At 40.6% G+C, this 27,129-nt stretch overlaps 2 protein-coding genes across 2 annotated transcripts in view; one reads left to right on the top strand and one right to left on the bottom strand.

Annotated features, from left to right (window-relative positions):
- Nucleotides 1–4,863: 4,863 nt before the first annotated feature.
- Nucleotides 4,864–27,129, top strand: sacs (sacsin molecular chaperone). The gene is made up of 10 exons (XM_022746336.1): nucleotides 4,864–4,886; nucleotides 5,964–6,114; nucleotides 8,923–9,013; nucleotides 9,091–9,176; nucleotides 9,571–9,682; nucleotides 10,006–10,152; nucleotides 10,611–12,096; nucleotides 12,790–12,881; nucleotides 13,576–13,602; nucleotides 14,183–27,129. The coding sequence occupies exons 1-10, from the start codon at nucleotides 4,864–4,866 to the stop codon at nucleotides 25,735–25,737; spliced, it is 13,770 nt and encodes a 4,589-aa protein (XP_022602057.1). The 3' UTR covers nucleotides 25,738–27,129.
- Nucleotides 7,973–27,129, bottom strand: part of sgcg (sarcoglycan gamma) — a 32,243-nt gene continuing 13,086 nt past the window's right edge. The window contains exon 11 of the mRNA XM_022746305.1: nucleotides 7,973–8,528. The gene's annotated coding sequence lies outside the window, so the exon portion shown is untranslated. The remainder of the gene's footprint in view (nucleotides 8,529–27,129) is intronic.

Below are 27,129 nucleotides of genomic sequence, written 5' to 3'. Positions count from 1 at the left end.
TTCACTCAAATATTGGTAGGGACAATTCTGTCCTCCCAAAATTTTGGTAGGGATATGTCCCTACCTTCCATATGGAAACCTATGCCCTTGATGTGTGTGTAGTTTATTTGAAGGCTTTGCTGTTTCATTTTAGTGCTCTCTGAATTTTGAACTCAAGCCAAGCGGTTCCCAAACTGTGGTACGGGGACCTCGACTGCTCATTGACACGGGTCCTACAGTCCCAACTAAAAAGTTTAATAACATAATAACTGGAGTCAACCCAATTACCGACTATACAAATACACTCTCGAGATATGGAGCCTCAAAGTTTTCTTCTGCTTTTTTTTTTTTTTTTTTTTTTTTTTTTTAATGTGACTCCTTATGACAGCTAATGCTAATTTACAACTTGTCTGTTTGGAGATTTTTGACATTAAATTACTGGGGAGCTTTCACCTATATGAGCTGCAGATAATATGACGTCAGTGAGCTGTTCTAGGATTGGCTGAAGTTCAGTTGACTTGTTAACCCATCTGCTGGGAAGAGCAGGGTTCAATGTCAACTTTCTGATTTTGTCTGCATGGTTATTGCATGCTGGAAAACACTTCAATCATGCTTATTTGATTCAGTGTTTGTATTATGATATGTGTTTCTTAAAAGTTTTAAAGTTGCAAAAGTGCATTTTTAAGCAAAACATAACACTGGAAACAAATCGAATGCCACTCAGTAAAAGAGCCCACTTTTATAACAGTGAAGAATACATTAAAGATTAACTTTTTGCAAATAGGTCTTGCTTCCTTTTAATCTACATGTATAAGAAAATGCCACAGCTGTATTCTTAATGGAGAGTTGGGTTGACCGAGCTAATGTCTTTCTACAAACATTCTATTTCATGACAAATCCTAAGTTTGTTTTAATTTTCCTAGAAAGATATTGCAGTTAATTTGTGACAACAAATGCAGCAGCTTCAACTGGCTTGTCAAAGGCCAGACTGTGATAAAAGTACATGAATATATCCATGTCTGGCAAAAAATGTGCACTGTGTGCGCGCTGGTGTGTATCTGTACCGAGGCAAAGACACAGAGGACAAAAGTTCAGCACTGCAGCAAAAGTGGCCAATTACTGTACAAGTCTGGACATGTTGTATATCAATTCCAGGAAATCAGTGTCTCCTTTGCAAATGTAATTAGTTGTTACAGGGCCTGTTGTTTCAATCGCTTCATGTCTTTAATGCAGCATGCAAAAAAATGTTTTTATTATTACTTTATAGGTCTGAGTTAAAGTCTTTGTCATAATATTTCATCACGTTAATGAGTTTAACTCTTTTTTATGAAATCACATAGATGACTAATTTCACACTGTGGCAATCATAATAAAAAATATTCTAATTTCTCCTGATAATACTTGTATGTATTCATTTGTATTGTGTTGAAGTTAAATCTGTATACTGGTGACCCGCAGGTTATTGTGATAAGAGCCATCTAGCTGTGAGAGGATGATGCTACAGTCAAGGCTTCTTTATCATATAGCAAGAGACTCAAGCTTTGCGTTTGTCTCCATCTACTGGGATGTTGGTGTCGTAGTTTATTAGTGGCTCTTCACTTCTGCTGAGCTGTTGTTGGTACTGTTTGTTTTCTGTAGTGTGCTGTTTGGCATCTACTGAGCAGTTTTGTTATTAGGTGAGTGTGGACTTTATTTCCTACCACCTATTCTATTCTATTCTATTCTATTCTGCAGTATTACATTTTCATAGTTCTGCACACTCCATATGGTGTCCCTGTGGCAAATGGAGGAGTCTTATTCCGCTTATTATTCCTCACTATTATATCGTAGTGTTTATTTATTGCATTTGATATTTATAATGACCCATATATGTGGATATATATTCTATTCCACAGTGGGCTATTATATCGTAATTTTTATTGTAACATTATTAAAGCATTCCATATTTATAGCAGTTCATGTAAAGTTTACACATATTCTATTCTATTCTATTCTATTGTTTTAAATCCTCATATTTTTGGACTCCTCTTCTATTTTACTCTAGTCCATTGAATTTTGCATCTCAGTTCCCAAACTCCATATCTGGCCCTATTCCATTCTATTCTATTCCATTCTATTTTATTCTATTTGCCCGGCCCATATTTGCTGGTGTGGTGTTTCCCATCGGATCTTCATACAGCAGCTGTCGCTTTAAGAAACCTGTGCGTTAAAACCTGCGGTAAACTGTGGTGTTAAAGATAGTGAGATATCTCACCTTATGGCTGATTTCTTTAGAATTACACCATCTCTGAAGTGCTTGAGTGGGGTACCATGCTACTTATATGGTCATTTAAAGGAATGTATGCCCTCCCCTGCGGTGCAGAGGACAGGACCGAGATGCTGCACTGATGCTGCTGCCAGCTTGCTGGTTTCCTAATGTGAGTATCCCTCTCTCTCCCTCTCTCTCTTCAATGCGGCATTGAGATATGGGGCGATAGGACATTAAGAAATATATTTCAGCTCTAACGATAGTTTAAGATTACAAAATAATGCAATTTGGTATTGACTGAATAGAAATGAGTCTAGGAGGAAATATCGTATGTAGCCACTGGCGGCTGAAACCGTGGTACTCTGGTAAGTTTGACGTATTTTTGCATAAAACAACTGTATGGTGTTCTGAACAGTACGCCCGCTAGTGAGTTTTTTCTGCAAAGGATGGTGATCAGTAGATTGAGTATGCACCTCGGGTAAGTCAACATGATGCCACTGAGAGCAGGTTTATATTTGAAGATGCTGGGAGTCCTTGACTTTGAGGTGATGATGTCACATTTCTAGGTAATCCTTTTTGTATAGTCAAAAACCATTGCACCACACTGCCGTATGTTGTCAAAACATTACAGGGATTTCGCAGGGGGTAGCTATTATCTTGGTTTAAGGTGTAATCAGATAGGCTGGGGTTCGGGACAAAATCAGAGCAGCTTCTACAAGATTAGTTTGCATCAGAGAGTGGAGGTATTTTTTTAATATAGAGGCGGTGTCTAATGTAATAATAAAAGGTTTCAATCTGATATTGATCTGGGCCTTAACAGAATGTGGTTGATCAGCTGCACACGGAGAGGCCTTTATATCAGCTCCTGGTTCTTGTCTACAAAGTTGATGTGCGCATCTCTGACTGCAGTGTGCTGGCGTCTGAGCCCTGTGGTCTCTTGACTACAAATCCCAGAATTCACCGGCGTAAACCACTCAGGTTAGTCTTAATGCAGCTGCAAGAGATCACTAATGTGATTTAGGCACACATGTCGCTACTACCACACTTACTAGGATTTAAGAATTATTTGTAATTGCGTAACAAACTTTAAATTTTATTTTTTTAAATTTTATCTCTATTTACCATGTGTATGACCATCTTACAGTTCATTTTTATTCTGCCTTACATTACAATTTGCATTTTGTAATGACTTTGATTTAAGATAATACTTTACTAAACATTAAATAAATGATAGAGCAGAAACTGGAGCTCTGATTTGGCAATCTGAACAATTATTATTAACAATTATATATTTATTAAGATAATGTTATTAAAGTGCCACATAGTTGGTGGAGAAAAGAAGAGGAATGAACAGTGGACTTATAATCATCAGACAGCTAGATGACTCCAAATGAATGCTGCTCCATGCTAGATACCAGCCTCTGTTAGTAATTAGTGTTTTTCATGTTTTTAATGTTCTGTTCTTCTGCCCTCAAGTAGCCATAGAAATGAATTAATGCAGTTTTAACTTCTATAAGTCAACCTGACATTTACATCACAGATGCTCATTGTCAGAACTGATGGTTTGATGTCTAGTCAAAGATTGGAAGTACTCCAGCTGCCAGTCACTCACTTATCATTGTCAATGGAAAAATATCAATAATTTTACTTCCGGAACACTGAGCCAGTACAATAGGACAGAGTGAGGGCTCTTTGATTCTTCATAGTCTCTAGATCAGTGTGACTTTAAAATTAACCTAGAGATAAACTCACACCATACACGAGTTTGTGGATTTAAATACAACTTTAATATATGGCTAGTAAGACAGAAAGCTAAAGTATGCAGTTAAAACTTACGAGAGAGAGAAGTCATGAATTCTGCGATTGCTAGCACAAGTTGGCTACTACGCCTGCGCAAAACAAAATTGTTTTCACAGTGTATAATATTACAGGTTATCAGTGACACAGAGTTATAAAACACAAATTAATCCTCTCGGAGAAACTATACATTTAACAGTTTTAGTAATGCACCCTCTAGGACTCCCAGCCACAAGAGAAGATGTAGCTGAGGCTGTTAAGTCTGCCAGACCGGATTTAAGACGACGCGGAAGTGACCGGGAGTGAACCCTCTCGATCCGTCTCCACAGTTGTTGCTCCCAGTGTAATTCATTATTATTATTAGAACATCGCCTTTGAAGGAGTCAGTATGTTGTTGGAGGGAAAGAGCCATGTCAGATGCTATTGTTGTTGTTATTGTTCCCAGGAACAATAACTTTCCGTGAAATGTGTCGTCATTGTAAGGGGACAGTTAACGGCACGCACTGGACCGATACAAGTGAGTGGTGTTTGTTGGGATAGCAGGATAACGCTCCTAAAGAGGCTAAACACCCGGTACCGGCGATAAACGGTCAAAACAAAGCCTCTTAGCCACACTCACTACAATATATTGATTTTATGTGTCTCCTTGTATCTTACACGTCACCAAACGAGGGTAGGTATATATTTACCACACAGTTATACAGAGCAGACAGGTGTTTTTAGGAAGGTAACGGTTTTCTTGTCTTGTCACAGCCGTTTTCCGGGTGGAGTATTCCTGCGCCCAGTGCCAGAGGTAGTCCGATGAATGTGCATGTGCAGGGACACATAAGAGCAACGAGATGGCCACCTGTCCAGACCCATGGTAAGCTTAATGTGTGCTTTAAAATATTTCTGTATACATTACAGCATATTGAATGGTAATAACTGGTAGGCCCTCCTGCAACACTCCACTGGCTGTGATGTTCAGGTTCATTTCAACCACACTTACCAACCAACAAAGAGATAACAGTTTTAACAGCATTTCCTAGAATCACTATTGCAATGTGTTAGTCGTGTATTGTTCTGGATAGTTTAATATGGTCTGTGGAGCTTTTCCACCATCCTGTGCTGGCTGCCACACCCACTCCAGCTCCAGTGACTGCACCACTTTGGACTTGGCTGCATGGGGTACAGTGCTCTGATGCTGAATAAGCAAGAATATTTTACTTTATTGCTTTTAAGGTGTTGACAGGCTAACCTATAGGTTTGCCTTACATAAGTAAAACACCCATGTTGTTACCTTAAATAGCAGTGCACTCCATTTCCAGAGTGTGGTAGTAATGTAATCATGGAGGCAGAGTTGACCAGCAACAAAATTACTGAGATAGTTGGCCCACTGATGGGAAATAGCTCATCTCTCTTGAGGCAGGAATCAATATTCTTGTCTGTTACAACAATTTTACTTTTTCAGGATAACATACCACCCTACAGCACTTCGGTGCAGTAAGACTGCTAGCTGTGTGAGACGGTATGCAAGTACAGTGGAAATCTACATCTAGAGCTTAATACACGTCTAACTGGTACCAATGGACCATTAACAGATGGACCTGGTGAGGTGTCCATTCTCATGTTTCTTCCAAACCTAAACCTTGATCAATAATGGCTGTAAGCAAGACTCTTGTGTCCTCTACAGTAGTGATCAAATTTGAGGCCTCCTTGTCTCTGCTGTTACACTACAGTCTTACCAGTGCACTCATAGGAGAGTGCTCTAAATTAATATAAAGTCATGGATTTAAATCTATATATTTTGAAAGAAGTCATAACTTAATGTTTTATATGCACAGATGACACTATCAGAAGCTTAAAGATGTGTTTTCAAAATTTTTTAACAGCTCACAATGAAATGTTCCCCATAATGATTTTGTTTGTTGACAAACACAATTTTGTCTTTACTTTTCAGGTTGCCATGGGTGACAGTCCGTCATGAGTACTTTGGCCTTAGGTCCTACCAGGTTTCTCCCTTCACATCTGTTCAAGATGTTAAACAGTTGCTCTACGAGGAGACAGATCTCCCGGTTGAAGAGCAACGACTGACTCACAATGGGAGAATGGTGAGTGTTTTTTTGAAGCAGCAGAGTAAACATATCACTTAACTATTCAAATATGTGCAGTTTTAACATTTTCTAGTGAAAAAGGGCATGTCTTGAAAAGTGCATAACAGAAGCAAAGCCTGTTCATTGTGTTCATACACTGTGTGACAACCGTTTTCAATTTTCTGGTCCCTTCTTTATTGGTTTCTCATGTACTGGACAAGCTTTGCTCATTTTCAACTAATTTCAGTTACAAAACCTTGAAGTGCATCAGGGCAGATCACACAAAGTAGTGTTATTATTTCAAACAGCATGCTTTATGTTCAAACCAAAGACCAAACCCAGAAATCTAGGTTTAAAAATTTAGGTACTGTTACTGTAAACATTATTAAATACTGCAGGGCTCCTATAAAAGCCAGTTCTGGGTCAATTACTATTGTAATTCTTTGTTGCTTTGTTGCATTGGACAGGTTTATTACTTTTACTGTGTTGGGTTTGTCCATTATAAACTTCAAATTCAGTGTATTCTTCTTAGTTATCTCAATATTGGAAAACTCATTAAGGTCATTTTAGTTTATTTGCCTGTTGTTCTGTGGGTGGGTTCTGTCACAGGAAAACCTGAGGTTTCTTTTTCTGAGGATAGATAATTGCCAGCAGAAAAAAACAGGCCAGTCATAACTGCAGGCTAAAGGATGTGATATTTATATAAATTAATAACAGTGCCTTCATTGTTAGAAGTGCTGTGAGTCTCCTTTGCAGGGTTGTGTTGTTGTTTCTGTAAACAATTAATTGAATATTTTTTGTTCTGTTATTGATCTTATGACTGATTCAATCATGATAATGATCATATCTACATACCTATCTGTTTGTCTATCTATCTTTGTCTGTCTGTCTTATCTTTACTGGTGGCTCGTGTTGGAGTTATGCAGTGTAATTCAATATCAGCTTGGATGACTGCAGTCAAATATTGTATATTCTCATACTGTGGGCAACATGACTAGGCACATCATCATCACAGTGTATGGAACAATGCAATAGCTTAGTTACAGCATTTTTAGCATATGAAACAAAATATAGTCTCCTGAGTTTAGACATGTAACATACCATTAAATGTTACAGTTTTATTGATAGAGTTTAGAATTGTATCTTTTACAGTTTTTACAGTTCTACAGTTCTATGAATTAAGGTCTTACAATTGTTGATTACCTGTAATGCTATAAAAATCTTATTTTGGGTCAAACAGACGTGCCAGTAGTGCCCATTTGAGAAAGTAGTTTCGTTTTTGGCAGATAAATGTACTGTATGATTTGTGTTTGGTATTTTTTAATGGCTGTGTCAGTGTATGGGCTAATATGACTGGAGTTGACGCCATGTCTTGGGGCTGAGCAGATGGAAAGCACCAGGTGGTGGTCAGTGCTTGGAAGCCCCCCCCTGATCTCATATGCAGAAATTAGCTGTGAGCCACACATACAAACGAATACCACATGCACTGCAAGGTCAGGTTCTACAGTTCCGAGTGTTAAATAGAAGGAATATTTGCATTCTGTTCTGTAAATATTGTAATGTGAATTGGTTTCCAGTAAAAAAACAACAATAGATTTTCCATTGTTCTCCTTAAATGTAAGTCCAGGTTTGACATTGCATTCCTGTTCTGCATGATGCAATTACTAAAGTGCAGCAGTTTGACGGATGAGGCATTATGCCAGATGCTGTACTTAGCAGAGGAGTGGTATGCTTTTTAGGAGAAATTGAAAGTCAAGTTTAGCTTGTTGTCTGTGAGTTTCATAAGCATCAAGAAGCCAGAGACCAAATGAGCAAAAACACTTTAAGCTATTATACAACCCAACATACATTTTAGTTAGGAGAGGAAAATGTCCAGCTAAAGCAATCTGTTCTTTAGACAAATGTTGAATGCAGCAGACACAAGATATATTGTTTGTACTTGTTACAACATTTAAGCTTTCAAGCACAATTTTTTCACATGCACAAACTTGAATATCTCATGCAGATCTATTTTACAGGTTTACAAAGGTTGATTTACAACTTTTAACTTTGGAGTTATCACTTTACAAGTTAAAAACCATTTTTATCCTAACTTGAGCCCACATAGATAGGGGGTGTGGTCATGCCTATGACTTACCATTTCTTGCTGGTTGTGGGGGACAATAAGGTGTGGTACTGGCCTGAGGTGGATTCTGACATCCCTATCAAAACATGCTTTGACAGCAATGTTGTTCACATGATTATTGCAGTACAGTGGCCATAATTAGGATGATGACTGAGGGTTTTGCCTGTGCAGAGTCCAGTTTGCCAGATGGCATGTTGATGTACAAAGACTGCTGAGTGTAGTGGGTCACAATGTAACCTTGAAAAGCCTCAAACAGTAGGAGTGGCAGCAGTATCAGGCCTGGTGAGGACTCTCTGCTGCGTTGATTCTGTAAGATGCACCAAGAAAAGACTGTCAATGACAGTAATGTTTGCAGTAACACTGCCTAAAAGAGTTAACTATAGCTGGGGTGAGAGACTGATAATATTTTAGTCTTGATGGGTAGACAACTATAAGTCTGTTATGGCTTCTTAAAAAAAAGACATTCAGTTTTCTTACACACAGAGAAGTTAATTATTATCTCCTAAAGCATGTTCTTTTTGTTTAATTGAGCAACTTTGTACTGGATTTACTTATTTGTTATTTGAGGATATTTATATATATTTATATACATGACATTTTCCATGTAATAACCCAAAACCATGCACACCAAGTTGTTTTCTTTTTAATGCTTTCTTGTCATATGTTAAATTAGACTTTGTCTCCATATCAACCCACTATAGCTGGATAACAGTGTGCAGATTGGGACCTTGGTGCCCACGGGGAGCCTTGAAGTACCTATTGTATTGGAGGGAAGAGGCCTTAAAGGTGGAGGTAGGACTAAAACCACAGTGTCTCTGCAATAAACTAATTCTTACAACAGGGAGGCTTACCTGTCTTGGCTTTTACAGGGAGGTTTGGACAGACTACACCACCACTAGTTGAGTTTTTGAAAGATATCCTGAGGAGGTATCCTGAAGGTGGACAGATTCTGAAGGTAAGTGTCAGGCTAAATTTTTTTCAAAGGTTTTTATTGACTGAAATCCTTTGTTCTGTTTTGTTTTATATGAGCTCACCAAAGAGACCAAGATTAACAGGCAGTAATAGAGACTTTCCCGGGGAAGGCTACGTGCAATAAAACAGATACAGCATCATGGAATTTGGAATGAGAAAATAAGTCAAGCTTGCACAAAAATGAAAGGCAGTTTGCTTTTGGTTTTACTTGCTGACATCATCTCTAATACCATACATGGTAGTAACATTGCACCATCATTTCACTGTAATGCTTTTTGGATAAAAGCATCCACCAAATAAGCTGATATCATTGTGTACGTTCACTGTAAAGGCCATGCCTTCATAAATGCATGTATTTGCTGGGTTTTATTTTGAAGGAGTTGATTCAAAATGCAGAGGATGCTGGAGCCACAGAAGTCAAATTCATGTACGATGAGACGGAGTATGGAGTGGAGTCACTATGGTCACCTGACATGGCTCAGCATCAAGGTTAGTAGTAAATAACTAGTAAAGCACTATAGGATAGCGCAGTGATCAGTGACACTGTTCTTTGATTGGAAGGCATACGCTCAAGCCTTCATGTAGGCAGGTATCTGTCCTACTTAAGTATCGTTTAGCAGCTGTTCTGTAGCTGATGCTCTGCTATGACCTCCATGTAAACAGGGAAAAGGGACAAGCCAGTTTTATTACAGGGAATATTAAAATATTGCATTATTACATTCCGTCATTCATTGTACCTTTACTGAATATATAATTTTAGATTGTCCTAACTATTTTATGTTGATCTGATTCTAACTTAACTTTTATTGCAGCAACAGCATTGTATGTCTACAATGATGCTGTGTTCACCGTGGAGGACTGGAATGGGATTCAGGAGATTGCAAGAAGCAGGAAGAGAGAGGATCCTTTGAAAGTGGGACGATTTGGGATTGGCTTCAACTCTGTGTACCATATTACAGGTGAGGATTGTATTGAAATGCTAATTATAATTTCTGTTATTAAATACTTACTTACAGTACAACCTATTTCCTCATGTGGAATCAGTCTTCAGAAACAGAATATTTCCTGCCAAAATGTTGTTGTTGTTGTTGTTGTTTAACTGCTTATACATTTTTTGCTTTACCGCAAATGTCCTATTTAGATGCATTGTAAATGACAATGAACTTTGTTCTGTATATCAGAATCAAATCAAAGTGGTGGTGTGGTGCCCTTGAGTAAGGCCTTAACCCAAACAGCCCAGTAGGGCTGCTTATTGGCTAGCAGGTCAAATTGTGGTTGTACTACACAGCTTCCAGGTGTGTGTGTAACTGTGTGAATGTGTATATTTATCACCTTATGAAATTATGTTTATATGTTATGTTTTAACATTTTTATTTTTATTTATAGTTTTTATGTTTTTCTTATGTCAATGTTTTAGATGTTCCCAGTATATTCAGTGGAGACCAGATTGCCATGCTGGACCCTCATCAGACTCTGTTTGGAGTGAATGAATCCGGACAGTGTTGGAACTTGAAGACAGACATTAAAGAGATCACAGAACTGGCTGACCAGTTTGCTCCCTACACTGGGATGTTTGGGAGCTCTGAGAAAACCATTAAGGACGGCAGCTTTCCTGGAACGCTGTTCCGCTTCCCGCTCCGCATGAAACCCTCCCAGCTCAGTGGCAACATTTACAACAAAGAAAAAGTTTTGGAGCTCTTTGAATCTTTCAAAGCAGATGCAGACACAGTGCTCCTCTTCCTCAAGAGTGTTCAGAAGATCTCCTTGCATGTGCGTGAGTCAGATGGTACAGAACGCATGTTGTTTCAGGTTACAGCAACAGAAAATACTGATGATAAGTTAGAAAGACCAAACGCACTTAAGACTCTGGGTCAGGCAACAGACAGCTACAGCAATGGCGTTCCCAGTTCTACCATCACATGTGTCACTTACCAGGTCAACATAGAGACTCAGGATGAAAAGGCTAAAGAGACTCAGAGAACAACGTGGATGGTTTGTAATGGAGTTGGAGGGAGAGGAATGTGTCCTGAGTTGGACTCTCTGGCAGACGATTTGAAGTTCATGCCCACCATTGGCATTGCCCTGCCTCTTACTTTGATAAACAGAGAAGATGCAGGTGCCACATCTGGTTTCTCAGGACGGGCTTTCTGCTTCCTCCCTCTTCCCCCCGGGGAGGAAAGTGAGACAGGGCTTCCGGTTCATGTCAGTGGCTTCTTTGGTCTCACAGACAACCGTAGGAGTATCAAGTGGCGGGAGGTGGACCAGTGGAGGGATCCAGCTGCCCTGTGGAATGAGCTGCTTATAATCACTGTTATCCCTAGGGCTTACTTCACACTCATCACTGAGACTATCAAAAGGGTACAGACAAAAAAGGACCAAGACTTTCCATTGTCCCCTACAGGGATCTATGAGGCCTGGCCAAATCCTAAGCAGGTCAAGTCCCGCTGGAAACCTATTCTCCAGCCGCTGTTTCATGACTTGCTGCAGCAGGAAGTCATCTATTCCCTCAGCGAGAGCTGGATCCGGGTGGACCAGGCTGTGTTCTCAGAACTGGACACATATGAGGATATTTCAGCAACTGTGGTCAACTACCTCCAAAGCTCAGGAATGCAGGTGGCAAAGGTACCTGCAGCCGTGGACTCTGTCCTGGCTTCCTACATGGCTGAGTCCACTGAAGTGAGGAAGGTGACTCCATCTTTGTTGCGGCAGGTGATTAGGAAGTACAAACACAAAGGTCCCTCCCAGGAGAAGCTGCTGCTGCTGGAGTTTGTGCTTAGTGATGCCAATTACAGTGACCTAATAGGACTGGAGCTCCTGCCACTGCAAGATGACACATTTACAACATTTTCATCTTCTGTCAATGACAAAGACGCCATTCACATTGCATCTGAAGAATACCCCAGGTAGAGATACAGTGAAATTTCCTTTTACTCTTGAAGTGATTTTAACAGGTGAAAATGATATGAGATAGTATTTTTATCTGAAATAACCTTGACTGTATGTCATGGACACAGCACTTGTTCCCACTTTGGCCAAATTTAAATGGGTGCAGCAGCCTGCAAGATATTGATCTAAGGCACAGCCATGATGTGCATCAAAGAGTATTTCTCCTTTGTTTATATATGTATAAACAGTAAGAGCATATATAAGTACAGTTCAATGTACTTTACTTTAATAAGGTTACTGTAATTTGCTAATACCAGGTGAAAAATTTCCACATCTGAAAAGCACATGCAAATTTGTTCAGAAATATTAAAGGAAGATTGTTGCCTGATTAGCTTGTGGCTTTGCTACTGCCTTTGAAAATCAGACAACAATTACATGCAAATTGAAAGTGCAAATTAGATTGACATGAACTGTGCAAATTTTGCCCTCCTTTCATGCACATAAATTTGGCCATCAGTGTATCTTCTTTTCAATATTCTGAGAAATGTGTTTATCTTTTACATAAAGTCATTCAGATATACTAACTACTACTATCAGTTTTATGGCACTGTTGTATATGTAATTTATTCAACATTATTCAACATTAAAATACATATACATGTAGAATTTAATTTGTACAATTTCTTTCCTTTGTTTTGCTTTGTCCCAAGGTCTCTGTATCCAGGACTTGAGGGTCGCTTTATACTCGAGAGCATTAAACCTTCAGTAATGGACAGTTTGAAGAAAGCAGCCAAATCCAGAGGTAATGAAACATATTTAATTTACATGCAATATCCACATAAATCAGTCAGCTTTAAGCACTATGCAAAGTATGATTTGTGTAACATGTAAGATGTTTGCTGAACTGTATCTCAACTGAAACTGAAAAATCCTCACAGTCCCTGGGATGACTATGTGGATTATGTGGGTTTAGCCATATTGTAGTAACACTGGGTCACCTTACTTCTGCAGTGCCAGCAGGGCATTAAATCTGGTACACTGCTGATAGATAATTTAGGAGTGAGAGACAGAAAGAGAAAGAGACAGTGAGCATGCTGTTTCATGGAAGAGTTGTTTTTGTGCCACACATTCCGCTCGATCCTGACTGCCCTCACTGCATACTCAGCCATGAGTATGACAAGAGGGCCATGTGCCAGACAGAAGAAATATGTTAAGTAACAGATTTGGCCTCTGAACCCAACATTAATGATTAATATAACAATGTTGAACTAACTTTTCCCCATTTTATGTGAATGTGTCTACGGTAGCTTAACTTCCATTAGCATCCTTCATCCATTAGTCTTTATTCTGCTGCCCACTCTGGCCCCACTTCTGATGATAATGTACCACTTCTTAGATCCTATAACATCAACTGACCCAGGCCTATTTTTTTTTGTTTTGTTTTGTTTTTTGTAAATACATTCTAGATGTCTAAAAATATGTCACTTGAATTACAGTGCAACAATATCTTTGGGGGTGCTCAGGTAGGTATTTCAAAGTGTGTGAAATATTGAACCTTTTTACTATTGACCTAAACTAATGCATGGCTGTGAAAGAGCACCATGATTACTGCAGTCAGAGAACTCAATAAACAGCAATTCACATGTTAAGATTCTGTAAAATTCACTCATCATCACTCTGACTTATTTCACACAGATTTCATGGTGCACTTCACTACTTGCAGTGTTTAACTAGTTCAAATGCTCTTTCAAAAATGGTTTTCCCTGCTTTGAAATGCTCAGAGTTGGCCCAAGATTGTCAGGATTTTTGTATAAATTTAACAAACTGTGTGTGTGTGAACAAAACATGGTTTATGCAAGTGTGTCTGCATTGTCAACATCAGCAGTATGTGCTGCAATATTGCTATAAGTCTTAAATGCTGAGTATGAATATACTAATTTTTTCTAATTAGTCATTTGTTTGTGCAGTTTTGGAAATAATTTTGGAGACAAACCTAACTGTTTCAGCTTTGAAAGATAGCATTTAGTAACCTATTAATAAATAAAAATAATAAATAAAATAATAAAAACATAATAACTAATAACTTTCTTGTTATTTAAACAGGAAGACCCTGTACTCAGCTACAAGTGCTGAACCCTGAACGATCAGCTCGACTCATCAAGGAGATCCTTTCAACAGCCTGGCCAACTAGAGACTTCATTGTCCAGTGGGAACCTGGAAACAGAGAGTTGAAGCATCCTACAGTTTCCTGGCTGAAGATTATTTGGAAGCATCTCTATATAAATTTTGCTGATGACCTAAGTACCTTTGAAGACATGCCTTTGATCCCACTTGTGCCACTTGAGGAAAGCATGGACATTGTTAAGCTTCTACGTATCAAAACACCATCCCCCATAATTCTTGCAGATGAAGAAGAGGCACCCCTTTCTGAAAACCTTCTTGACATCGTGGAGAAGCTTGGAGGAGTAGTGATAAAAAAGATGGATTCATGTTTGCAGCACCCTCTGCTAAAGAATTACATCCATTCTTCCTCTCCTAGTATGCTTCTGCAAATTATGGATAGATTGGCAACACAGCGTTTATCCAGCACAGTCTCCTCTTTCTCAGTCACAGAGAAGATTGCCCTCAGGAACTTTCTTGCAGGACTGTCTGACATTACAGAGAAGGAAAAGCATACCCTGCTTGAACTTTCAATCTTTGAGAAAGTGGGGAACTGCCCTGAAGGTACCTCAGCGTTCACATCCCTGAGAGGAGCTAGAGCTTTACATCATAGAGCCAAGTATCCACCAAATGTAAAATTATCTGTAAATCTTGTGGGTTGCTGTGACGAGGAATCAATCCGCCTCATCAAGATGCTAAATGTAGAACAGGTGAAAACAACAGAGTGTTTGAAGATTATTATTCAGGATATTGAAAGGGGGTTTTACACAACAGATGAGATATCCCAAATCATGCTTTGGGCACTTAAACATTTGGCGTTTCTAAAGAATGAAAACGCATCTGTGATTGGATGGCTTTCTGCTCTTAAATTTATTCAGCTACCTTGTGGAAAGTCAGTCAAAGCCTCTGATCTTTTTGATCCTGAGCTGGAGATTCTACAGAATCTGTTCTACAGGGAAGGGAAAACCAGGTTTCCCACAAGTACATTCACATGCACCCCTGATATTCTTCATTCACTTAGACAACTGGGACTAAGAAATGAAGTACAGCTCAGTGAAAAAGATGTACTTCACGTGGCAAAAAAGATAGAGGAGTTACAAAGCAGCGATGAACCGGAGTGGGACTTAATAATCAAAAAAGCTAAAACACTCCTGCAGATACTTAACAGACAAACCAAGCTGGTAAAATCAGCTGATGCTCAGACATCATTGCTAAAACTGAAATGGGTGCCTGTCTGCAAAGAAAGACCCCTAACTTACCCTAAATCTCTTGCCTGGGTTGGAGATACTCTCAATATCTGCTCTTTGTCTGAGATGTGTGATATATCCCATGCAGTGCTCGTGGGATCTTCAGTAGCACTGGTTGAACACACGTCAACAGGTATGAAGAAGGCACTGAAACTAACTGTAGAGCCACAGGTGGATCAAGTATTGCAACACCTGAAAGCAGTGAATGACTGGCACAAATCTCAAGCATTCACCACAGAGGATTGGTATCAATTCCAGCAGATCTTGTTTGAGATTTACGCCTTCATGCAGGCTCATCTTGAGGATGCAAGAGAAGCAATGAAATCACTGCCTTTTGACTGGGTGTGGACAGGGAAGACATTCTCATCACCTGGCCACACAGTCCTAAAACCCCTCCCCGATCTCGACTTACAGCCTTACCTGTACTCCCTGCCAAAGACAATTAGAAAGTTTCACAAGCTTTTCAAGTTTTGTGGTTCAGTTGAAGAGGTTGTCTCAAGCCATGTGTTTGAAGTCATCAGCACCATTCGACAAAGATATGAAGGAGAGATTACCAAGGAGGAAAGCAAACATGATATCCTGCTTTTGATCAACATCCTAAGATGGCTGTACAACAATCAGATAACTGTAGATACTAACATGCATGTGCCGATTTTCTGTTACAAGGACCCAAGCAAGTTAGCCATGAAGCCCATTCATGAATGCACTTACTGTGACATCAAGGTTGACGACTTGAATGACTTACTTGAAGATGCATCAGAGCCCATTATATTAGTCCATGATGACATCCCCATGAAAACTGCAGAGTGGCTGAAAGTGCCATGTTTGAGCACAAGACTGATAAACCCAGAGAACCTTGGCTTTGAACAATCAGGCCAACGAGAACCTCTAACAGTAAGAATAAAGAACATCTTGGAGGAATATCCATCTGTAGCAGACATTTTTAAAGAGCTCCTCCAGAATGCTGATGATGCAAGTGCAACAGAGTGCAGTTTCCTCATTGACATGAGAAAAAACACTGACATTCGAGAGAATCTCCTTGACCCTGGTATGATTGTTTGCCACGGGCCCTCATTGTGGTCCTTCAACAACTCTGTGTTCTCAGATACAGACTTTCTGAACATCACAAGGTTAGGCGGATCAGTGAAGAGATGTGAAGCAGACAAAGTTGGCAAGTTTGGCTTGGGTTTCAACTCAGTTTATCACATCACTGACATCCCCATCATAATGAGCAGAGAGTTCATGATCATGTTTGATCCAAACATTAATCACATCAGCAAGCACATCAGAGACAGGTCTAATCCAGGGATAAAAATCAACTGGAGCAAGCAACAGAAAAGGCTAAGAAAATTCCCCAACCAGTTCAAACCTTTCATTAATGTCTTCAATTGCCAGCTTCCGCTAGCTCAGGACTCCCCATACAAGTTCAGTGGTACACTGTTTAGACTCCCATTCAGAACAGAGCAGGAAGCCTCACTAAGTGAAATCAGTAGTCTGTACTACAACACCACGGACATCTATTCCCTGGTTGATGAGTTCAGCATATGTGGCCATCGATTCATTCTGTTTACACAGCATGTTGGAAGTATGGTCTTGAAATACCTGAAATATGAGGAACCAAATCCAGCAGGAGCACAAGATGTCGTGACTATCAACAAAAGTGTGTGGTCATCCAAAGCCTCATATGGACCTCTGAGTATCCTAAAATCTGCAGCAAGGGTTATGAAGAAAGTAGCAAGCACCAACAAGGTACCTGCTGATGTTCCCAAGTCTGGCTGCATCATACGTGTTGTGGTAGAAGAGTTTCATAATGTGTTCAAACGCATTGTCGATCTCCACTCCCCACTGTTCAGAGGTTCAGAGGAAGATCCTAACCAGTACTTTGAGATGGCTGCTAAAGGTGTTCAGACAAGAAGACTCACAGATGAAATGCCCCAAAAGGCAGTCGAGGTCACCAACTGGCTCATTTGCTCATGCATGGATGTAACTGAAGCACTCAAGTTTTCCCTCAGTGATAGTGGAAAAAGACTTGGACTAGTGCCTTGTGGAGGAGTGGCTGTTCTGCTCTCAGAGGAAGAAAATCGCAAATGGACAGTAAAGACAAACACCACATCAATCGGAGAGGTGTTTTGTTACTTACCTCTCAGAATCAAAACAGGCCTACCAGTCCATGTTAACGGCTGCTTTGCTGTGACTTCCAACCGTAAAGAGATCTGGAAGACTGACACCAAAGGACAGTGGAATTCTGTGTTCATGAGACACGTCATTGTCCAGGCGTATTTGGCAGCACTCACAATGCTACGTTCAATGGCTGAAAGCGGAGAACTGCTTGATTACAACTATTACGCAGCATGGCCAGATCCAGGTCAGGTGCATGATGACTTCACACTGATCAGCCAGGGTGTCTACCAAGAAATAGCCAAGGGAGGTGACAGTGAGCACGCAAAAGTTTTCTCAGATGGCAAAACCTGGGTGTCAATCAAATTCGTCAGATTCCTTGATGATGCCTTACTCTGTAGGCCAGACATTGGTCCTGCTGCTTTCAAGATATTCTTGAAATACCTCAAGAAGAGTGGCTCACAAAACCTCTGTGCTGTTGAGCTGCCTGACTGGGTGAAGGAGGGATTTGATGATGCTGGATGTAAAGGGAAGTTAATGGAAAACACCTTGACAGAGAAGCAGTTCTTTTCAGACGTCTTTTTCCCTCACATCCAAGAAATTGACAGAGAGCTTCGAGATCCCCTGATGCATTATGTCTTGAATGAGAAGCTGGAAGATTTCGCATCAATCCTCAGGGTTACTCCTTGTATCCCATGCTCTGGCCCCAATAAGGAACTGGTTTTGCCCTCCAGACTCATTCACCCAGAGGGAAGAGTTGCTAAACTCTACAGCAATGATGATGGAAGATTTCCTGAGGGGACTTCCAAAGACTACCTAAACCCTGTGTGTTTAGTGAAGCTAGTTCAGTTAGGCATGGTGAAAGATGACCTGTCATGGGAGGACCTGATTGAACGTGCTCAGTCTGTTATTCATCTTAATGAAAGTGATCACGCAGCTGCATGCTTTCGTAGCAGTATCCTACTCAGTCTCATTGATGAGAAACTGAAGATTAGAGATGCGGCAGCAGCTGAGCTCTTAGAAAAGCTACAGGACATCAAGTTCCTTCCATTTCTGACAAGACCTGCAGGGTTCTCACTACCATGGCATGGGAACAACTTTTCCCCAACAACAATGTTCTCTGCTAAAGAACTCTTCACAACTGAACATCAGGACACAGTTTGTCTGATGAAGCCAATCCTGAATGAGAATTCTCCATCTTTCAAAGGTTGTGGTGCAATGTCATTGGCTGTAAAAGACTGTTTTGGTCTAATAAGGAAGCCCTCGGTTGGACTGGTCATCAGTCAGCTCAAGAAACTGTCTCAATCATTTGATGGTGTCACACTGTATCAGGAAAACATAACAAATGCCTGTTACAAGTATCTACATGAAGAAATGCTACAAGCTGAGGATGCAAAAGAACAAATAACTGAGGAACTGAAAGCGTTTAACTCCATCCTGGTGGAGAACACATATGTCAATCCCTCCAAAGTTGCATTCCACCTGAATTTTGATGCAGCTCCGCATCTTTATCAGCTCCCTAACAAATACAGAAACAGTTGTCGTGAGCTCTTTGAAAATGTCAGGGTACAGCCGAGCTTTACAGTTGAGGATTTCTCAGCAGTTCTTGAAACTGTGAAGCAGGAATGTGGGCGAAGGGCACTCACTGAGGATAACTTCCAGTTGTGTCGCAGAATTATTAGTGAAGGAATATGGAGCTGGATACGAGACAAGAACCAAGAATACTGCCAAGCAAATTATGGTGGGATTCTGTTACCTGACTCCAATCTGACATTACAGCCATCAAAATCACTATGCTACAATGACTGCCCTTGGATCAAGGTCAGAGACTCTTCTGTGAAATACTGCCATGGGGATATTCCAAGAGAGGTTGCTGTGAAATTAGGAGCCGTCCCAAAACGTCACAAAGCCTTGGAGAGGTATGCCTCAAATGTCTGTTTCACTCGACTTGGGAGTGAATTTGGACAGAAAGAAAAACTCACAAGCAGAATTAAAAGTATTCTCAATGCTTACCCATCAGAGAAAGAAATGCTAAAAGAGCTACTTCAAAATGCAGATGATGCCAAAGCTACTGAAATTTACTTTGTTTTTGATTCAAGGACACACCCCACAGACAGAATATTTGATGATAAATGGGTCCCAATGCAAGGACCTGCACTCTGTGTATATAACAACCAGCCTTTCACAGAGGATGATATCAGAGGCATACAGAATCTCGGAAGAGGAACAAAAGAGGCAAATCCCGGCAAAACTGGTCAGTATGGTATAGGATTCAACTCTGTCTATCACATCACTGACTGCCCGTCCTTTATCTCAAACAATGACATTCTGTGCATCTTTGATCCTCATGCACAGTATGCACCAGGGGCTACATCTGTGAGTCCTGGAAGAATGTTTAGAGACTTGGACTCTGACTTCAGATCTCAGTTTTCAGACGTTTTAAACCTTTACTTAGGAGTTCATTTTAAGTTAGAACGCAGCACAATGTTCAGATTCCCTATTCGCTCTACAGATATGGCAAAGACCTCAGAGATCAGTTCAGTCCCTGCATCTGACAGAATGGTGCAAAACCTTCTGGATAAGCTAAAAACTGATGGCGCTGAGCTTCTGATGTTCCTCAACCACATGGAAAAAATATCAATCTGTGAAATTGATAATGCGTCTGGAGAACTAAAGGTGCTCTATTCTGTGACTGCCAAAATAACAGATGGTGATCGGCTGAAACGCAAACAGTTTCATGCCTCAGTCATTGATAGTGTGACCAAAAAGAAGCAGCTCACTGCTATCCCAGTTCAGCAGATAACTTACACAATGGACATAGAGGACACGGATGGAACTTTGACTACATGGATGATCTGCAATCGATCTGGCTTCCCTAACATTGAAAATGTCTCAAAAAGTGTGATCTCAGCTCACAAAAACGAAGATATAACTCTGTTTCCACGTGGAGGGGTAGCTGCATGTGTAAGCCACAACTACAAAAAACCCCACAGAGCCTTCTGCTTTCTGCCCCTGTCACTGGAGACTGGCTTACCTTTCCATGTCAATGGACATTTTGCTCTAGACTCAGCTAGAAGAAACCTATGGAGAGATGACAATGGAGTAGGGGTAAGGAGTGACTGGAATAACAATTTGATGACATCACTGATAGCCCCTGCCTGCGTGGAACTGCTGATTCAGCTTAAGCGTCGATACTTCCCAGGTCCTGATCCCACCATGACCGTACTACAAGGAACACCACTTCATGTTGTTAAAGATACATTGCGGAAATATCTGTTCTTCTTCCCAGTCAACAGACTTGATATACAGCCAGACTGGTACTGCCTGGTTAAATCAGTGTACAACAGTATCCATGCTGACCTGAAGCGTCTGCTTCCTGTTATCAGAGCAGCACAAATGGACAACTCTGACATGCACTCTGTCGTTTATATTTCTTGGGTGAATACATCCACAGCAAGCAAAGGCAGAGCTTTCTTTGACAATCTGCTACAAGATGAGCTTCAGCACTTGAAAAACACTGAGTACAACATCACCTCAAGGAAGTCTGTGGCTGAAAATATCTACAGGCTGAAAACGTTGCTTCTGGATATTGGTTTCAACCTGGTTCACAGTTGCGATGAGACTGCAAATCTCTACTACTGTTTGGAGGATGCAGGGATACCAGTCAGTTATGTAACACCAGAGGATGTCCGCAACTTTCTTCACACTTTCTCGTCACCAGACACATCTTGCCACGTTGGAAAACTTCCCTGCCGCCTCCAACAGTCCAACTACAAGCTTGTTCATAACCTGAAGATTCTATTCGACTACTGTTTCAAAGACATAGAAGTGGATGAAATCAAAATTGAGGGTTTGCCTCTGTTGATAACAATGGACAATATGCTTCAGGTATTTGATACCAAGAGACCAAAGTTCCTGACAACGCATCACGAGCTAATCTCTTCGAGGAAAGAAATGTTCATGAATACATTGTACATCCGGTACAGCAACATCCTGTTGAATGCAGGAGCTGCAAAGATTTTTGACATCAGCAGCTTTGGTGACCTACTGGGGTCTGTTCTTCCAAGAGAGTATCGAACAAGGATCCCTGTAAAGTGGAGAGACACCTTTGCAAGTGAATCTTGGCTAAAGAATGTATGGAACTTCATCAGTGAGAATATAGCTGTTAAGGAGGATCAAGCGGACATTAAACCCAGTTTTGACACAGTGCTTGACATTCTGAAAGACTGGGCTTTACTACCGGGAATCAAATTCTTGGCAAGAGAAAAGATAGTTGTCCCTGAGCATGATGTGCTTTTGCCTCTGAGTTTGATGAACATAGCCATATTTCCACATGGCCAAAATGACAAAGTCTTTCACACCCTAATGAAAGCAGGGTGCATTCAGCTTGCAGTGGGCAAAATCTGTGTCAAAGAGAATCCCATCCTGCCTTTTCTGGCACAGTACACAGCAAACATTGAAAATCCATCAAGTGTCCTGAAAGCTGTAGAGTACATGATTCAGACATCTGCATTCAAAGCAGCAAACCTGACTGACAAGGACTTTGAGGCTCTTCTGTTGTATTTCAACTGCAACCTAGCTAACCTCACACAACAGGATGTACAGAGCCTAAAACTCATCCCATGCTTTAAGTCAGTTAGTGGGAGGTACATCAGCATTGCAAACTATGGAGCAAACTATGTCCTTGCAAAAAGCATTCCTACGGCAGATATAGACAAATGGGCTCACACAGCCTCTTTTGCCTTTCTTGCTGACAGTCCACAGCTTAAAGAACTGTACACCTTTCTTGGCTGTATGCCAATTGATGACTTAGAAATCTACCTTCAACATCTCCTGCCAAAGTTTGAGAATCTTTCCTATGATGCCAAAGTGGAACACATTGTCTACTTGAAAGAGAGACTTTTGTCAATGGAAGAATCATGTGAGATGAAAGATCAGCTCTATGAAAAACTGGAGGGACTGTCATTCATCTATGACTACTCAAACAGACTCAGGCCAACCAAGTTCTTCTATGATGAGACAATTAAGGTGTTTGAAGTCATGCTACCTGCAAAATCGTTCATACCAAGTGACTTTTTCAAGAAAGTTGAGCAAGTGTCAAAACCAAAGAACGGAACATTGTCGCTCACCTCATGGATAACCTTTCTGAGAAATATTGGTCTGAAGCATGAACTGTCCCAGCAGCAAGTTCTTCAGTTCGCAAAAGAGGTCAGCATCAAAGCCCAGACAGAGAGCTGGACCAAAGAAAAAGTGCAAATCATTGTCGATGTGCTCTTGAACCATATTTTCAAAGAGAGGACAGATCTCTTCCAGGGTACTTTTCTCAAAGAGCTCTCAATGATACCATTCCTTTGTCCTGAGAGAGCGCCCAAAGAACTCATCAGGCTTCATTCACAGTACCAAGAGATGAGTGGCACACTTCCTCTGATTCGTTTCAGTGGGTCTCAGGTAAATCCAAAATTCAAGCAAACAGATATTATTCACTTGCTTTGGACATCCTGCCCAATTCTACCAGAGAAAGGTACTCCATCAAGCATAAAGGACCAGGAAGGGAGCACTCTCACTGGACAGGAACAACTTGACCAAGTGCTGAACATGTTAGGTGTCAGCTTGGACCCACCGTTGGAGAAAGTCATAAGCAACTGCAAGAACATCTGCAACTTATCCAGTCCAGATGATGAAATGGTGAAAACCAGGAACAAAGTTTTAAGGTCCACCTACGAGTTCCTTAATGCTGATAAAAGAGATTTCCGTTACCAGCTCCGTGGGGTGGCTTTTGTCATGGTTGAGGATGGCTGGAAATTGCTGAAACCTGAAGAGGTTGTCATTAATCTGGACAATGAATCTGACTTCAAACCCTACTTGTACAAATTGCCTCTAGAACTTGGTACCTTTCATCAACTCTTCAAACTCCTTGGCACAGAAGATGTTGTGTCAACCAAACAGTATGTTGAAGTGCTGTGGAGAATTTACAGAAGTTCAGAGGGCAAGCAGCTTGACCCAAATGAAATGAGAACTGTGAAAAGGGTTGTTTCAGGATTGTTCAAGGCTCTACATAATGATCCAGTGGAAATTCGCAAAGACCTAGAGAGTCTCAGAGATTTGTTATTTTATCTGCCAAGCCATGATGGTAGATTAGCAAAATCCAATAGCTTAGTGTTTGATGATGCCCCACACTACAAGAGTAGAATTCAGGGTAATGTTGGAGTTCAGATGCTTGTGGACATGAGCCAGTGCTATTTGGGAAAAGATCACGCCTTTCACACAAAGCTGATCATGCTTCTTCCCCAGAAACTAAGGCCTAGACTGTTGAGTAGCATTCTTGAAGAACAACTTGATGAAGATTCTCCAAAAATGTGCCAGTTTGGAGCTCTTTGTTCACTTCAAGGTCGCCTTCAGCTGTTGCTGTCATCAGAGCAGTTCATCACAGGACTGATCAGAATAATGAAACATGAGAATGACAATGCATACCTTGTGAATGAGGAAAAAGCTATTCGTCTCTGCAAAGCACTTTGCGAAGGACTCAAAGTGTCTTGTTTTGAGAAACTCCAGACAACATTGAGAGTGAAAGGATGTAGTCCCATCCCTCATAGCCGCAGTGAAACACTTGCCTTCCTCAAGAGGTATGGGACAGCTGTGATTCATCTGTACATTCAGCATTCAGACAGTAAAGACATTAATTTCCTCTTGGCACTGGCTATGACATTAAAGTCTGCTACAGACAATTTGATTTCTGACACATCCTATCTAATTGCCATGCTGGGTTGCAATGACATTTACAGAATCACAGAGAAGCTGGACAGCCTTGGTGTTAAATATGACTCAACAGAGCCTTCGAAACTTGAGCTGCCCCTCCCTGGAACCCCCATACCAGCTGAGATACATCACACACTCCTCATGGATCCAATGAATGTATTCTATCCAGGGGAATATGTGGGTTACCTTGTAGACTCTGAGGGAGGAGACATATACGGGTCCTACCAGCCTACCTATACATACGCAATCATTGTTCAAGAAGTAGAAAGAGAAGAGGAGGAAAACACAAGTTTCCTTGGAAAATGCTTCCAGATCGACATTGGGTACAGTGAGTACAAAATAGTAAGTTCCCTCGACTTGTACAAATTCTCAAGACAAGATGAAAGTACCCATGTTCGAGACACCGGTGCCCCATCAACTCCTACAAGCCCAGATTGTCGTTCCACTGGTCTACGAATGGTCCCTCCTCTTTTTGCTGGCAAAGAAAACCTCAGACCTCCCCCTCAAAAACAATCACCAAAAAAGATAAAACTTCAGGCATTGCCCGAGATCCTGAAAGAAGTGACCTTAGTTGTTGAACAAGCTTGGAGGCTTCCTGAAACAGAAAGAAAGAAGATAGTTCGCCGATTGTATCTCAAGTGGCATCCAGACAAAAATGCAGAGAATCTTGACATTGCCACAGAAGTCTTCAAGCACTTGCAGAACGAGATCAACAGGATGGAGAAACAGTCTTTGGCTGATCAACAAAATACAGACCGAGCCTCTAGGAGATCCTTCTCCACATCATCAACACGCTTCCAGTCAGAGAAGTTCTCATTTCAAAGGTTTTATTCATCGTGGAACCAAGAAGCAACAAGTCACAAGTCAGAAAGGCAGCAGTTCAGGGAACATTATACAAGCTATGCAGGTTCATCATCACATTCTCATCGTTTCTTCGTGCCCCCAACTTTCAAGACAGTTGGAAACCCTGTGGAAGCCCGCAGGTGGCTGAGGCAAGCCAGAGCAAACTACTCCGCTGCTCGCAATGATCTTCATAAAAATGCCAATGAGTGGGTTTGTTTCAAATGCTACCTGGCCACGAAGCTTGCATTGATAGCTGCAGACTATGCAGTCAGAGGAAAATCAGACAAAGATGTAAAACCAACTGCTTTGGCGCAAAAAGTGGAGGAGTACAACAAACAGTTGACAGGCCTTGCCAATGATGTTCAGATCCTGGAAGGATATGGTGTGGACAGCCTGAGAACTCGTTATCCGGATCTCCTGCCATTTCCACAAATTCCCAACGACAGATACACATCTGAGGTGGCAATGAGAGTGATGGAATGTACCGCACGGATTATCATAAAGCTTGAATCCTTTGTGCAGCAAAAAATATAATACTGTTGATAAAAGATGGCAATGAAACTACAGTATGCATAGATCCTCTGTGGCATAGAGGACACCTGTGGCTGTGTGCAATACAGATCATGTATATCACTTTGAATAAAATTGAAGTATCCAGCTGGCAGCTTATGGTACATATGCAGTTTCTACCTGTGGTGGTGGTGCTGTGGCCCATGCACAGTAAATAATGAATGGCTCCCATAACCGCTGTCTCAATATACATTTGCTGTAATATGTGAAAAAGAATTCTGCACATGCTGTACATACAAATGCCTCAGCAATACGTTTTGTTTACCAGAGTCCCCATACTGAATCTATTTGCTCTGAGTTAATGAAAAAAAAGATGCTGCTTTTTTTACTTTATCTTTTATAAAAAAAAAATATATATGTATATATTTTCTTGCTACAGAAAATCAGTTGAGTGTACTTAAAGGTTGCGCTTGTAATGAAAAAATAGATAAACTCAAACTGTCAATACAGCAATTACTTTCATGCAACGTCCTATTTGCAAGATCTCAGCAAAGCAAGGAAATACAATCATGTTTGTAAATTTTGTTTTTTTTTTAATGGTTGATTTCATATCATTTCTGTAAATTTGTAAATTTTCTGTAACATAGCCAGTCACTTGTTTATGGAAAAGCACTTTTTTGAAACTCCTAATGTATTCACACTTGCACTTGTATAGCGCTTGTGTCACCCCAGCAACTTGGGAGAATCCAACTGTGAATGGGAAACTCTTTATGTTACTTCAAACAGAATTCTCTTTTTGTTTTGTTTTTTTATTGGGGATATGTTTTGTTTTAGCTCTGTTAAATGTTTGTTGTGCTCCTGTTTTGCATTATTACCTGCTCTTATGAACCATGTGTACCCTACAAAGAGCAAATCTGCTTTGATAACTACATGTTTTGGATGGGGCAATGACAGCTACAGCTCAGCTTTTGCTTAAACAAGTCATCCAAATATTGTTTCTTTTTACGGTGATGGCCTGTTTGGCAATACTCAATAGGAAAGTGTGATAGAATAAAGAGCCATATATACGCTATAATCTGGGCACAACCCTTATGTTAACTTTTGTCAGCATGAAACCATGTTCATACATTTTTGGTCATTTGAACTATTCTGGTTTAAGGAACATAGAATAGCACCAGACTGTGGTGCTTGTGTGTTTTTACAACCCTTTAATTTGAAAGACTATACACACACTGACCACATATTGTGTCATTTTGAAACATACTTTAAAATGTGCTTCTTGGTATCTGTTGTCTTATTACACCTCAAGCTTAAGGTGACTCAGCTGAGGGTGTCTCCTTGGACATACGACCTTGGAGTACCTTGTGTATCATGTATATGTACATGTATACACGTTGATGTGCACTGTGCCATAGG

This window comes from Seriola dumerili, unplaced genomic scaffold (genome assembly GCF_002260705.1).
Source record: "Seriola dumerili isolate Sdu_G_001 unplaced genomic scaffold, Sdu_1.0 BDQW01000102.1, whole genome shotgun sequence".
NCBI classification, from domain to species: domain Eukaryota; kingdom Metazoa; phylum Chordata; class Actinopteri; order Carangiformes; family Carangidae; genus Seriola; species Seriola dumerili.
Note: the sequence above shows the minus strand (reverse complement) of the source record. Positions and strands in the feature narration are given on the sequence as shown.

What these genes read in the sequence shown, in the direction of transcription:
- sacs (XM_022746336.1), top strand. Translation starts at nt 4,864, where the DNA reads ATGGCCACCTGTCCAGACCCATG. An exon ending in TGACATGGCTCAGCATCAAG is followed by an intron (nt 9,683 to 10,005) that starts GTTAGTAGTAAA and finishes CTTTTATTGCAG; the next exon opens with CAACAGCATTGTATGTCTAC. An exon ending in ATATCTTTGGGGGTGCTCAG is followed by an intron (nt 13,603 to 14,182) that starts GTAGGTATTTCA and finishes TTATTTAAACAG; the next exon opens with GAAGACCCTGTACTCAGCTA.